Source organism: Dermacentor albipictus, chromosome 3, assembly GCF_038994185.2.
Source record: "Dermacentor albipictus isolate Rhodes 1998 colony chromosome 3, USDA_Dalb.pri_finalv2, whole genome shotgun sequence".
NCBI classification, from domain to species: domain Eukaryota; kingdom Metazoa; phylum Arthropoda; class Arachnida; order Ixodida; family Ixodidae; genus Dermacentor; species Dermacentor albipictus.
This window is the reverse complement of record NC_091823.1, coordinates 927,099-940,892: the sequence shown is the minus strand read 5'-3', so window position 1 is coordinate 940,892 and position 13,794 is coordinate 927,099. Positions and strand designations below refer to the sequence as shown.

The 13,794-nt window shown below is 42.0% G+C and overlaps 1 protein-coding gene across 6 annotated transcripts in view; it reads right to left on the bottom strand.

Moving 5' to 3' along the window:
• Nucleotides 1–486: 486 nt before the first annotated feature.
• LOC139057143 (cysteine and glycine-rich protein 1-like) overlaps nt 487–13,794 on the bottom strand; it is a 29,646-nt gene continuing 16,338 nt past the window's right edge. For 2 of the 6 annotated variants that reach the window (XM_070534918.1, XM_070534919.1), the window contains exons 4-5: nt 12,084–12,231; nt 487–7,856 (exon numbers count right to left, since the gene is read on the bottom strand). In XM_070534918.1, the coding sequence (XP_070391019.1) occupies nt 7,689–7,856; nt 12,084–12,231 (316 nt within the window). In that variant the 3' untranslated portion in view covers nt 487–7,688. The remainder of the gene's footprint in view (nt 7,857–12,083; nt 12,232–13,794) is intronic. The other 4 variants (XR_011512581.1, XR_011512580.1, XR_011512582.1 and 1 more) reach the window with 4 other exon arrangements.

Genomic DNA, 13,794 nt, shown 5'->3' with positions numbered 1-13,794 from the left:
CCTATGGTTTTTGTGCAACATCACACCGGGAAGGGCTACATCCCATCCAAAGAAGCGAGAAATGTGCTCCTGAAGGCAAAGAAGCTTCTTGTAACAGAAATAAACAGTGATGGCCACCTTGTTGGCCCGGCAACTTATTTTGTTGCATTGCTAATTGCAGCATTACTAACTTAAATGCCATGGTTCTCTGCTGCAGTACTTGCCATGCACAGTCAGTCATGCCCAATCGGTCATGCAAATACTCGCATACCGTTGTATTTTTCATTCGCTTTCATTTCCCTTTACCTTACCATTTCTACATTTCAATTAAAAACAAATTCCCCTATGCTTTCCTTGGCTCCACAGGACTGTGATGAACATTGAGCACCTCGAGTTTCCTCTTCTCGTTCATGTACCTAATGAAATACACAGGCACAGACATAACCCTCCAGGAAACTTGCCACCTAACAGCCACTGCTGTCAATACATTTGACAACACAGAAGCCATAAAACTATAGCTTTATTGCCAATTCCATAAGGCAACATTTTGATACATGCGATAAACTGTTGGAACAGAGAACAGACACATGCTTACTTTATCAAATAAGCATCACTTCTAAAAGTAAAAATAGAAATGTTATTACTTACACTGGTCCACCAAGAGCGTGGGAATGCTGCCCACTGAATTATTTCTTAAATACATGCTTGCTGTGGTGGCTGGCGCAATGACAGTTAAGTACAAGCCTGTGCTGTTGTCACTGAACAATCACTCCATGCGGACTATTAAAAATGCGCATTTTCACTACGTGGCAAGTAGCTGACTTTGAGGGGATTTTCACTACAATTCGGGGTTCTGAAAAATTAAAGGAGCACGCTGTTATTTCGAACAATCACTTATGTAAGAGCAGGTGCGATTGGCACACTGAGATTTCACCACAATTTTACACAGACACTGACAACAAAACAAAACAACAAAAAAGCTGATGAAAGCTTGTGCAGAAAGAAAGCAGAGCCATCCATCTGCCCTCTGTACTTTGCTAGAAGGGTCATGTGGCTGCACTGAGACCTTGCATCTTAGGGGCTGAATTCAATGCATTCTGCGCTAAATCCTTGTTAAAATCTTGCACCAAATTTTTCAACACAAAGATCTCGAGCCCATTTCCATTACCATAATCTAAGGATATACTTGAGAAAAATCCAACCTTCCAGATTAAATCCCTTACTGCGACTTGAAGCCCAACATCACAAATCTCAGTTCAAGTAACATGCATGACAGCTGCCACTATATGATAACTTGTTTCATTGATCCTGTGCCATGCTTCGATGCTTTATATCAAGCTTACTACTTGGTTTGCAGGCTACAGGAATTTCTTCAACCTGCTGGCACTTGCAGACTTGCACTCAACTAAAATACATAGAAATGACTAATTCTGAATGTTTCAATAGTATTTGCGGGTCAATAAAAAGCTAAAAATTTATTCAGCTTAACCACACAATTTAGAAGCATTATGCACAACATGGTCAAGGCCAAATACAGTTGAACATAGTTTAACGAAGCTGCATTCGACAAGAAAATTACCTTTATTAGATCTGAAATTCTCTAAAAGCATATATTCATACTGCAGAGAAGAATCTCAGATTGACATAGTCATATCCAGTATCACGCTATACCCTCGTTTATTATGTGGAACTGCGTATAATCCCACCATGCATGAATGCTGTTTTGGAAAATGAGAAGCATTGCTGAGCGAGCAAAATAAACTGAATGTGACCGTGGAGCTAGTAACAAGGGACAACTACAGCATTGGCAGAGAACGGTGCAAGAAGCAGGCATTCTTCGCCTCGTGCTTTGTTTAACAAGTGAGATGATGGAATTTACCATAAAGGTATCGACATCCTGAAGCACCAACATTAATGTACTGCGACTGTGTTTGCATAAGAGTTCTTTGGGTCCATGTCGGTTCATTACATTAACGGGGCTGTTTTTCACAATGTGTGCGCACCTAAAGATGAATATTACCCGTGCATGTTTGTAGCAGTTCTTGCATTTGTGCCAGTGCCTAAGTTTCAGGCTCCAGTATTGTGTGCATCAAGATAGAAACTAGTTTCCAGTGACTGGCACATAATATACATAGCAGAATACAAGAACACACCTTGATAAAATACCTTTTCACACCTTAATCATTTAACCATTTATTGCATGCTGTCCACTATGGTGGATGAATTTCAGAATTTTTTTTTAAATCAAGTTTAGCGCTTCCGAGAAGCCCTTGTGCATAGTGTCAGTGGAGAACTTAAGTTTTCCATATATCTGCCCTAGAAGGTGCCACCAACCACCATTTTCCCCTCAACTCTGCTGTTCCCACGAATAAGTAATGTGTATCCCCATACTTACAAATCTTGTGACATTACAGTTTGGTACATACAATTGTCTACAGGGGATAGAACAAGCCTTTCGAGGCAAGACCTGTAAATATTGCAGCAGAGTGAAGCAAAGTTCATCTGCGAAAGGCATTTTCTAAAATGTCCACTGCAGTGGACATCAGGCATGACAAGAACAACAAAATGTGCGTGGGAGCATTTTCTGCACAGCAAAGTCCTCACTGCTTTTGCATTCAATTAGATTGTTTTTGTTATTTGCCTCATATTTTTGTGTAGTAACGGTCTGTGCATTATATTATCCAGCAAGCTAACAGGAGGAAACAAGATAACGAGTTACCCGCAGCTCCTGCTGCAGCAGAATGAAGGCCACCCGCTCAAACAAATTTAGTTGCTGCTGCATGTGTCATGGTAACATCAATAATTTTTCCTGTAAAAAATAATGTACAGTAATTTTGTAATTTAAGTCATTTTTGTCAATCGGGATGTAGCATGAAGCATTTCCTAGGTATACTTGATTATTGCGCCAAATACATTTCATGAAAAGGGACAGAAAAAAGAAGACAGTGAAGTGCCAAATATTGTCGTCGTGGTGTGACCCTCTCTTCTTGTCTTTTGCGACTGTTTTTTCCTTCAACATTGTGACATGTGCATCAAGCAATGTGCGACAATACTCGCCTGCCCAGCTGCCTCCTCCCCGGTCAAGTGGGTTCCCCCACTCCCACAGAATTAAATTCCTGGCTATGCCATTGTTGCAAAAAAACCAAGAAAGAACTGAAAATGCCACAAGACAGCATACCGACACTGAGAGCAAACACCCAGCACTGTACTTTCCAGCTTGTTCTACGAAAACACTTTACACATGTAATAGAAATTTGCAGCACAGGTTCAAACAGAAGTGTTTCAAGATTTTTGAGAAACATTTTAAATGTTCTCATTTTCATGAGTGCTTTTGTTGTGAACACAGTGTCCAAAAGGGGTTATCAGCGCGCCTCAGATAAGTTAATCACAATGGATACATAAACATTAAGGGAAAAGAGTTTCAGACATTGTTATAGTCTGTATATCTCAATGTCAGTGTTAAAGGGACACGAAAGACAAATATTAAGTCCAGCTAAAGTGATAGATTAGTGGTCGAGAATCTTTAAGGCGTCAATATTATCATGAACGGAGCCTTAATAATCGAGAAATTGAAATAAATACAGGACGTGATTAGAGACTCCCCCGGGACATTAAAATACTTGCCCAATGACGAAAGCACTCCACAGTTAAATTCTGTCACTAGTACTCAAGCACTCGTTGCAAAGAACATCCTTGTATTGTATTACAAGACGAAATAAAATGCTGCTTGTCAAGTTCTATTTCATGTTTAGAAAAAAGAACTCATTGAAATTACCCTTGACAATGATGCGGGCGGTCGAAAGGTTTCATTTTCGCTCAACTCTGCGTTGCCCATGCTTTCGCGTTTCAGCATTTTCATCATTGCATAGTGCTGCACTGCTTTTGCTGGCTCACGAAACTTGCATAAACTGTAAGTAGTAGAGAATTCGTTTCATGTGATGTCACGAGATGCCTGAACGGTCTAACGGCACTTGACCAAAAAGCAGCTGCAGCAGCAAATCCACTGCTTTGTCTTGGCTAGGTATCGCCGTCTGTTGGGCGCCGTCTCACTCACCGATGGCAGCACAGGGTGGCGATAGAATATGCATCACCACTCCCCCGGTTGGGAAGCGGGAAATTTGAATTGCAATGACGGTATTCAGACCTTTTAGATGCAATCTTCTCATAAACTAAGTCTTTTCTTGGCACGATACAAGAGTTGCGAGGTTTTTGGAATGTTATTTAAACGATCGATGTCAACTTAGTATTTGCCTTTAGTGTCCCTTTAAGAAATTATTGTTTTAGACAGAGCTTTTTCTCATAAACAGAACGAGTTGCGCAATGGTGTAGCACGTTAACTGGTGCTTGATACAATCGTGAAAGTGTGTTGCGATATTGACAAATTGACAGTGTTGCCTGTCCCTATTACCATTATTTGGCTTTATTTTAACGTTTGTCTTTTTTTTGTATTAAAGTGTTGCCCGAGTTATGTACAAGCAATTCGTATCCTTTTAGTGCTGTAGGAATGATGATGGCTGTAGTCTATATTTGGTCTACACTCCTGTGATAGCCCAACAGGGCTGGCAGTATTATGAATTAATGAAATAAATGTTTTCAATGAAGTCTAATTGTAGCAGCTAAGCTGTCAACTAACTGTAAATGTAAAAGAAAACATATGGCAAAGAAAAAGTCAAAGTTGCTACCCACAATCTTCTGAACATAAATGAGTGCTAAGTACATGAAATTTCATGGAAATGAGAAACCAAACAAGGTTTTTCATGCAGGTGTGGTCTAACACAATTGCCATTTATCCATGAAGGTTGCAACAGTTTATCTGTGGAAAAGAGTTAGGATGGTACATTAGCAGGTAGACAAATCTAAAAATTTCTTGCCAGCACATTTGAAATTAATCAACACTGCATGCAAGCGCACTGAACAAGAAACTACAGTTTTACAACATGGCTGGTCTCATTCTTTGAGAGAATATGCTAGCCTTGACAGGAAAATAATAAATGTCTATAGCTGGTACTTGGAGCATAGCTTCTTGTAATGTACCATAGTCGAACACCTCCACATGTCCTGGCCGAATGTCAATCTTTTACATGCAGTGTAAACGCCCTTATAAAAAAAGACCACCGCAATGAAATAATCTAGATGTCCCTGATGGCTGACTTGTTGCTTCACACAGAATGCACATAATTGCGCTGCCTCTGAACCACGCTTCCCCACTTATGATCTCAAGGACGAAAAATGTGAAAAGGCAGCAGTGATGAAGAAGGCGTACAAAGAATTACGACAAGGGCATTCGACATCCTGCCTGCTGTACCTTGCTTCACTGGCAAGTTTTGCCACAGACCATGGCTTGAATCTCAGTATCGTAAGATTGACTACTGTGGAATACTCCTTAGAATCAACTGTGTTGAAGAAAATTGGAGACTTTTCTCGAAGTACCACTTCAATTCACCTGTTAAATAACGGTTTTCTTTTGCTAAACATATGGTGCATGATTTTAACAACAAAGTGGTATGTACAACAAAGGATTTTGGAGGTCCAAGTACTTCGTTGTAATGGCATTTCCCTGTACAAAACAACATCAAAGCCACCCACAGTGCAAGGAAAAAAAAGAAAGACCATAATTCACACATATCGCCTAAACAAAGCAACTATGGCATGAGTACAACAACTCCTTTTAACACTTTGCAACTGGCATTTCAATGATGCAAGATGAGTAAATAACCAGCATACAATTCTCAAAAGCCTTAATTGGCTCAGGATTGACGCGCATAGAAAGTACACACTAAACGAAACATAAAAGGATTGAATGTGCACTCTCCAGGCTGAACCCACGAGTGTCAACAAAGTGCCAGGGCTGTATCACAGTCAAGGCATCGCCATTGCTGTAGAGGGAGAGATGCTCCTGGCACCTGCTGACATAGCAGAATAAATCTGGCTTTTGTTTCAGCTTGACTGCTCTTTCTATACTTGGTCCAAGGTCTCGCACGTCTATTGCTATGCCTTTTAGGATGCCTCAGTGGAAAGGCTGCCAATAACTTGCAATGTATGGATGCCTTGACCTGCCTACACGTGTTTTATGTGGGACAGATCTTCCGATTGACAAGTCACGCTCGTCAACTGGTCTGGCCTTTGTTTGCTTTTCAAAATTTCTGTCTAACATGACACAGGACTCAAGCTATTTCCTGTAAATTTTTTTTGATCTGGCTTGCTCAGACACATAATCACGCAAACTTCACAAGTGCCCAAAATGCCACATGCGTCTGCCATTCTTAAAGGCTGTGCAACGTCTCATACTGCCAACTGCTCTGTCTTTCTCTTCATCTTTAGTGACCGTGGCAAAGGCCACTGAAATCAGTCCTGCACAGTGTGGGCGCATCTATGAGAACTCCTGCAAAGGTGCTTCTTGCTCTCACTCTGAGGGATGTAAAAGAGAAACTGATTTCAAACTCATGCCTGGCTGATTCATCAAAAGAAGGTGCTGCTTTAAAACTTAAGGAAGAAGTTTAACCTGCGTCTAGAGGCCCTAAAAAATGTGTATATATATATATATATCAATTTCACATATGGGCAAAACAATGAATACGATACTTGCAGCTGTGGTTGCAGTATGAATTTAAGTAAATGTAAGCTGACTAAGTAAAAACAAGCCGTTATGCTCGGGGTCCTCTGTTTGGATCCTGCCATCGGATAATTTAATTAATATTTATTAATTAAGGCCAACGTCTTTCTTCGAAACTTTACCACCACTTTTCTATATTGGGTATGTTTCGAACTTCTTTTCTGGGCCGATCCCGGAGATTATGCACAGCCACTCCAATAAAATTGCATCATTTTCAGGTTTGAGCTCTCTTATTGTCTCACACTTTTAACATTTAAGTCTGAGAAGCTTTACACACTGTCTGCGTTTTGTTCGTGGGCTGACATTCTCAAAATTCTGAGGAATAATTTTGCCAAGAACGTAAGAGCTTGTATGTATGAGAAACTTTAGCGATAGAATGGTGTGGCAATAGAACTCACATATACCGCATATCGTATAGCAAAGTGTGGCACACAGCATACATATGCCTAAATATATATGGAACCTCACGACGATGGCATAAATTAGCTTGGAGTGTCCACATAATTGCTAATTGCTATAAAACCAGTCGCTCTCAGGCATGATCAACAATAATGAATATAATAGCACGGGACAGTATAAAGGCAATGCTATGGCATTGTAAAAGCAGTTTAGAACACATCAAAGTAGGCTGTGGCATTGCTTTTCACACAATGCCAGAAGAGTTCTTGTGTTTGCAGGAATGAAGCTTCAAGTGAGCACAGACAAGCAAATATTGGTCCCCCAATGCGTGGTACACGGGTGTCCTTGCATTTCACCCCCATCGAAATTTGGCTGCCGTGGCTGGGATTAGCAGCCCAATACTGAAGTCACTTGGCCACCACAGCGGGTGCTCACTTCATGGGGCATCTAGTTAGGCTAGCAACAAATAGGTACATTGCACTCTGAACCGACAGTGTTAGAATAAAGTGCATAAATAGAAAATGATGTTATTTTCACTAAATTAAAATTACAAGGCGGTGGAAAAAATGTTGCAAATTATCACAACAAAAGCTGCCACTGAGATGAAGCAAGTAACATGAAAAATATAAGGCCATTACCAACCTTCTCTAAATGCACAAATATTTTTTACAACTTAGAGCTAATGGCCTAAATACGTTCAGGACATCTGCAGGGTGCCAGAGCCCACACCATAGCCATATCCCTTGGGACCAAAGTATTTTCCATAGCATGTCTTGCAGTAGATCTCTCCCTCTCGCTCACAGAGAATGGTTGACTCAAGGCGCTTATGACACTGATGGCAATTGAAGCAGGCTATGTGCCAGGCCTGAAAAGGAAGAAGAAGAAGAAAAAAAAAATCAGCAGGCATCAGTCCTTGGGCACCGAAAGCTACAAAATCCCATAACAACAAAGGTAGTGCCGGCAACGACAACAATGATGGCGGCGGCCACTTGTGTTGAGCGCAATAGCTGCAACATTGGCTCCCCCATCAACCAACAGTGCAGGGCATTGCAGTATCGAGGCAGCCAGGCTGTGCTGTACGAACCTTATACCTTCCAATGTGCCCAACTTCACTCATGCCGCAATCCATGGAATGACAATTGTTCTCATGTGCTTGACCGGTTTGCAATAGTAAATGCCTCGGCATTTGTCATTATTGTGCGACGATAATACAAAGTGCATCAAGTCTGTCTGCATTGCATGACAGAAGCACTACTGTTGTGGTCAAGACAATGTGCCAATACTTCTGAGAAATGGAGAAGGCCGTGCCGTGACCAACGTGGATGAGTCGAGAGGCATCAACATGAGGAAAATGGTCATCCACCCACGATTTGGACAGCAGAGCTATCTGTGTGCTGCCATTCGGTTCTTTGGAATGAGAATGCAGTTAGATATTTTGCTGTGCTTTCACAAGTTTATGATGGGGAGAAGAAAAAAAAAATTAGAATTGTCACTCCATGTCTATATGCCACTGACAGGTCACCAAGGCTAAGTCAGCAGAGTACGACTAGAGTTGAAACCTAGTTGACTGCGAGGCATGGAGGAAGGAAATTTAGTAAAGCAATGAAGGGGGCTAGTTGGTGAACGTTCATGATTATATGACGATTTCGTGAAGGATGAGCAGTAACCATCAATCAGGTTGCATCGTGTATGAGGGGCAATCGGAATTTTAGTTCGGGTCGTAAATACAGCGTCACCTATAGGGGCTGCTGTTACGGGGATTCTCCCCATAACAATATTGTCACATTGTTGCGACTGTGGATAAGGCACTACCAAAGGCCCCAGTTAAGAAGTTAACTTTTTACTGGGTGAAATTACAAGTAACACTCAAAGCACAATGACCTTTGGTTGTAGAAATCTGACCCTTTGAGGCTAAACATTGGCAGCATGAATAGGGTTGCTAAACACAAGGCCTTATCACTTGAGGTCAATTGCTGTGAAGCAAAATAATTTTTTTAGGGTTGCCAGAGGTCTCGCCTTCCACAATCTTAATGTCGAAGAAAAAAAGAAGAAAGACCCCCCCCATAAAAGAAGTAAGGAACAGATTCCCAGCGATTCACCAACTGATAATTTGGACTCGAAGGGTATCGCCAAAACGTCCTAATAATCGGGAGTCTGACATACCTGATTTGTTAAAAATAAGTGACTTTATTCCAAAAGTGGCCAAAAAAGGTACGTCAAATTCATGGATTGCCCACTTTGGGAACTACATACCTTCAATTTCACTTGACTATAGTGCCAGATGCATCGGCATCTAGGGGTGATGGCTTTCTTGGCAAAGTGCCAAGCATGCTATCTTTTGTATGACTAGCTCAAGACACATCGGCTTCTGTGAGCAACATCACTTTTGTCGTTATCACTGTGCGGAAACACTGCCACCCTTTGATGCATCCAGTGCTATTCACATGAAATATTGTGAAAATGAATGAGTTTCTGAAAGTGATCATTTATGCATATTCCCTGCGTTTGTCAAAGCGCATTGCTGCACGCACATACGCTTGCCCTTGACCTAGACATTCCGGGACCATGATTTCTTAGCCATGTTGTTTGCGCTATTCATTTTCCTGCTTCGTCAGTGGTCAGAGCGATGATATCGACAGTACCAGTGAAGGATTAGCCAGCCACAAACAGTAGGTGATAAGAGTGGCATAGAATCGAGAGGAAAGCATCGCTGAAAAATCATGGCCATGCTGTTGCTACAGATAGATGAAGGTACAGCCAGTGCTTGCACCGAATTCGCATCGACGACTACTAGATTGACTAGGCTTTGCTAGTTTTGGTTTTGCACAGCACTGGCTACATGGCCGATGACCATATCGGCGACGTCTCAAAACAAAAACATTGCTATTTATGCTCGAGTTGGTCATGCAGTCGAAGTCCAAATTATCACACGATGCGGCGCAAGGTGTCCAAGATTTCAATCGTCCTTATACGTTGTCTATGGGGCAAGTGGCGGTGCTGCGGGGCTCTACAAATAATCAAACATGTCCAAATTACCAGCATCCAATCAAGCATGTCCAAATTATCAGTCGTTGACAGTACAGAAATTAATAGAGTACTTTTACAACAAATACTATGTGCTTTAGGCGAGCACTCAATATGTGACAACTTTTGGATATAAGTAGCAGACTAATTTTTCAGAGCTGCTCGATTATTTAACCACAGCATCGCTATTTAACTCGATCGAACCAACTTGCAGGTTTTCCGTGCAGGGAAAGAATACATAATGGTGACCGAAATTTTGAATGTCTCCGAGATGCAGTGCCAGGTCTCACTCTGAATTAACCTGCAGCCCATTCCTTAGAACCAATGGATAACACTGACTGAAATTTCAGACATCATACTGAATCTCGCTCAATTTTTCAGACATAATGCATGTGTGATGTTGCAAAACAGCACATGTGGCGGCCATGAATGAAGTTTCTGCAATTTAAGTTGTAGTCCCACATCTATGTGATTAAAATCGTAGCTTTATTTGTGGTATCAGAGGCATCTTGAGACTGCATAAGACAGTGTGGAGGGCAGTTCGCTCAGGTGAAAATAGCACTGTGTCGTCAACTCTAGGTGACAACGGAGGCTGTGTTGGTAAGCTATGATGGAGGAGCGGACGTGAAAGATTCTGATGCGAAAGTGAATTGTACCTACATTTTTTTTCCCGCCTTTCCAAGTGCCACATAGCCACTGTGAAGGGATATATGGTGATACAGCATCAAACTGTGACTGGTTACAGACTCTCAAACTGAACGAAACCGAAAAGTGGCTGGCGATTGTACTTCCTCGAATGCCAGTTTTACCAAATTGGTTACATCGAGGTTTAACTGTACTACTATCGTATTTACCTTATTTTAATGAGCCCCCAAATGCAACACGCACACACCCAACTTTCGCTAGTATAAATTAAGAAAATAAAGATGCACCTGTGTGTAATGTGACCTCAATTTATACAAAGCAAATACAGCATGCTCTCAACAGTTGTGATCACAAAAAAATGCGACGCGCACGGTTTACCTTGATTGAAGGAATATTTTTTAGTGAGCACTCGTAATGACAGTGGTGTATCATCGGCAACATTAGTGCTTCATTGGCCACAGCTACCAAGCATGCAAGAACGGTATTCTCAAGCAACTCCTTTTAGAGGTACTACTACTATCACTTTTACAGGATTCTATGTGATTCTGCACTGGAGTTGAAGTACGTCGGCAACAGTGTTTCTGGCACCGTGGGCAGCAGAGCTTGGCCATACAAGCCAACACATCTCATGCAGTCGTGCAAAATTTTGCGAATGCGACAGTATTTCCGAAAGTGATTGCCCGAGAATGCCATTAGTGCCAGTTCGTAATTGACCACAAAATTGATTCGCTGCAGCCTTCATTAAAACATGCTCTATCGCCATGTTGTGATGGCAGGCTGTCTGCAATGCTGCGAACACAATTTTCGTATTGTATCCGATTATAACACGCAAGCAATTTTTGTACCCGTTTTCTCAGAGGAAAAAGGTTTGCGTTAGATTCGGGTAAATCTGGTACATGTCTGGACAGAACAGAATATGTAATGTGTCATAGTACATTTGAGTATGATTCTACATTTACAATTTCTCATTTGCAACTGAGAATGACACAACGCAAAGTGACACAATTAGTATTTATATTTGCGTAAAGGTTTCCATTGCATTACTGGATGTCCCCAGTGCATCTGTCGAAAAATCTATGTGGACATCCAATCCTTTGTCAGTATCTTCCAGACATGCCACAAGATATCCCTGTTATGGGATGTTGAGAACTCAAATGGGGATAGCTATGGTAACTTGAAAAGGCTTTGCCCCCATCCATGTATCAATAGGCATGTAGGCCTTCACACAGAGGCAACAGCTGGCACCACTGTTTATACACTAGGCTGGCATCGCACTCGGTTTGCTGCAACAATGAAGCAAGTTTGTGGTCTCAGAAGCAAGTCGCAGATGAGCCAAGTGGACCTGCTCTGTGGGCACACACCTAGACCACACAATATTGCTCATCGAAGATGCACCACTCTGAACAGGAAAACGTTCACTCACCGCTCCGCCTCCCATTTTCTTCTCGGCCATGTAAACTGCCTTGCCACACCGGGGACAAACGTCAGTGCTTCCCCAACGATTCTGGGTCACGGGCTTCACAGTGCCATTCTGAGGTGCCACATGCGCTTGAGCTGTCGCTGGAATGTTGCTGTGAAGAAAAATACACCACAAGAATTGGACCAAAAAGAATGTACGTTCATTGCAATCACTGATAATAATAGGGTCGTTGACTTGAAAGTGGCAACAAACTTCAATCTCAGGTTTTTATGGGACTTCTGGCGCCTTAAATGATTTGCTGCGTATATTGATAAGTCCCTCCAGAGACAAGTGAAACAGAAGTATTGTATGATCACCATCATCAGCCAATTTTTATGTCTCTTGCAGGAGGAATGTCTTTTCCAGCCACCTCCAATTACCCCTGCCTGGCTATTAGCTGATTCTGAGCTGTGCCAGCAAATTTTCTAATTTCATCAGCCCACCTAATTTTCTGTCATCCCTGACTGCGCTTCCATTCTCTTAACCATTTAAGTGTTGGCGGAGAAAAAATAATGAAGGAAAAGAAAAGTGTTCAGAAAATGACACTTTTTAATATTTAATGTCTCGATAACAACTTTTTTGCAGATTTGAAATTTATGACATGGGTGCAGTAAATTTACAACTTGTGTCTACAACACACAAATGTAAAACAAGGAGGCACTGGCTCCATATCATTGTAACTTTGCCCAATGCTGCGATGTATCAAAACTACCGCCATATTCAGCGACATCAGAGTCACTGGATGTGTCTACAGCACTGAAAACAGTGGCATCACTGTTAATGCATTTATGCAGAAGCAAATCACCCTTGGAGTTTGACGACTCAATCAAATGAAGGTCGCATTTTCACGACGGGCACATCAATACACGACTGGCAGCCGCCGGATGAACATAGAGTCTGTAGGCCTCCTAGCAGCCAAAGAGGCAACTCGCCAGAATATGAAAATGGACTGGACCAGCCTGGCCTGTTACTGGCATCGGAAAGAGCGCCCAAACAGGTGGACAAAGCAGACTCGTCCTTGGGTGCTAATTGCAAGGAAAAAGTGCAACTAACACTTGTCCACGGCACTTAAAGGGTTAACATGTAGCATAATTGAGCAAGATTGCTCAACAATCAGATCGCTGATAGAAGCGTTAAATCCTGATCAAGAATGCAAACATGACAGCATGTGCATAGGCGCAAACGGGAACAGTGCTCGTCCGAACCCGCCTACGCTTCGCAGCCTTGACAACAGGCGGCGTTGTCAGCGTTTTGTGCATAGTGTATACCACCACTCCACGATTTTGAATGGCACATTGAACAATTTCGCATTTTGAATGCATTAACAAAAGAAATGTTAGCCGGCGGCACAGCCTATAGTGATCACTAAGCACCGCCACGATCAACAGGAGTGCTTCTTATACACATATGACAGCAGCAACGAATCTTCATGCCAGTTTATTCCCTTTTGGCTTGTTTCTTTTGTTTTTGTTTTGCACAGCAAAATACCATGCTGCAGCTATCTGACGCTTCCATCTGTCTTCTTTACGAAGGTAAAGATGGCGGCATTGCGTTGACGGAAAGCCACATGATCCGTGATGTGATGGTACCTCCTGAAGCCCAATTTTCTACCCAATTTTTTTTACAGCGAAGCTGCTAAGAGCTAGTTTCTCCAATATTGTGTCCGCGTGTAGAA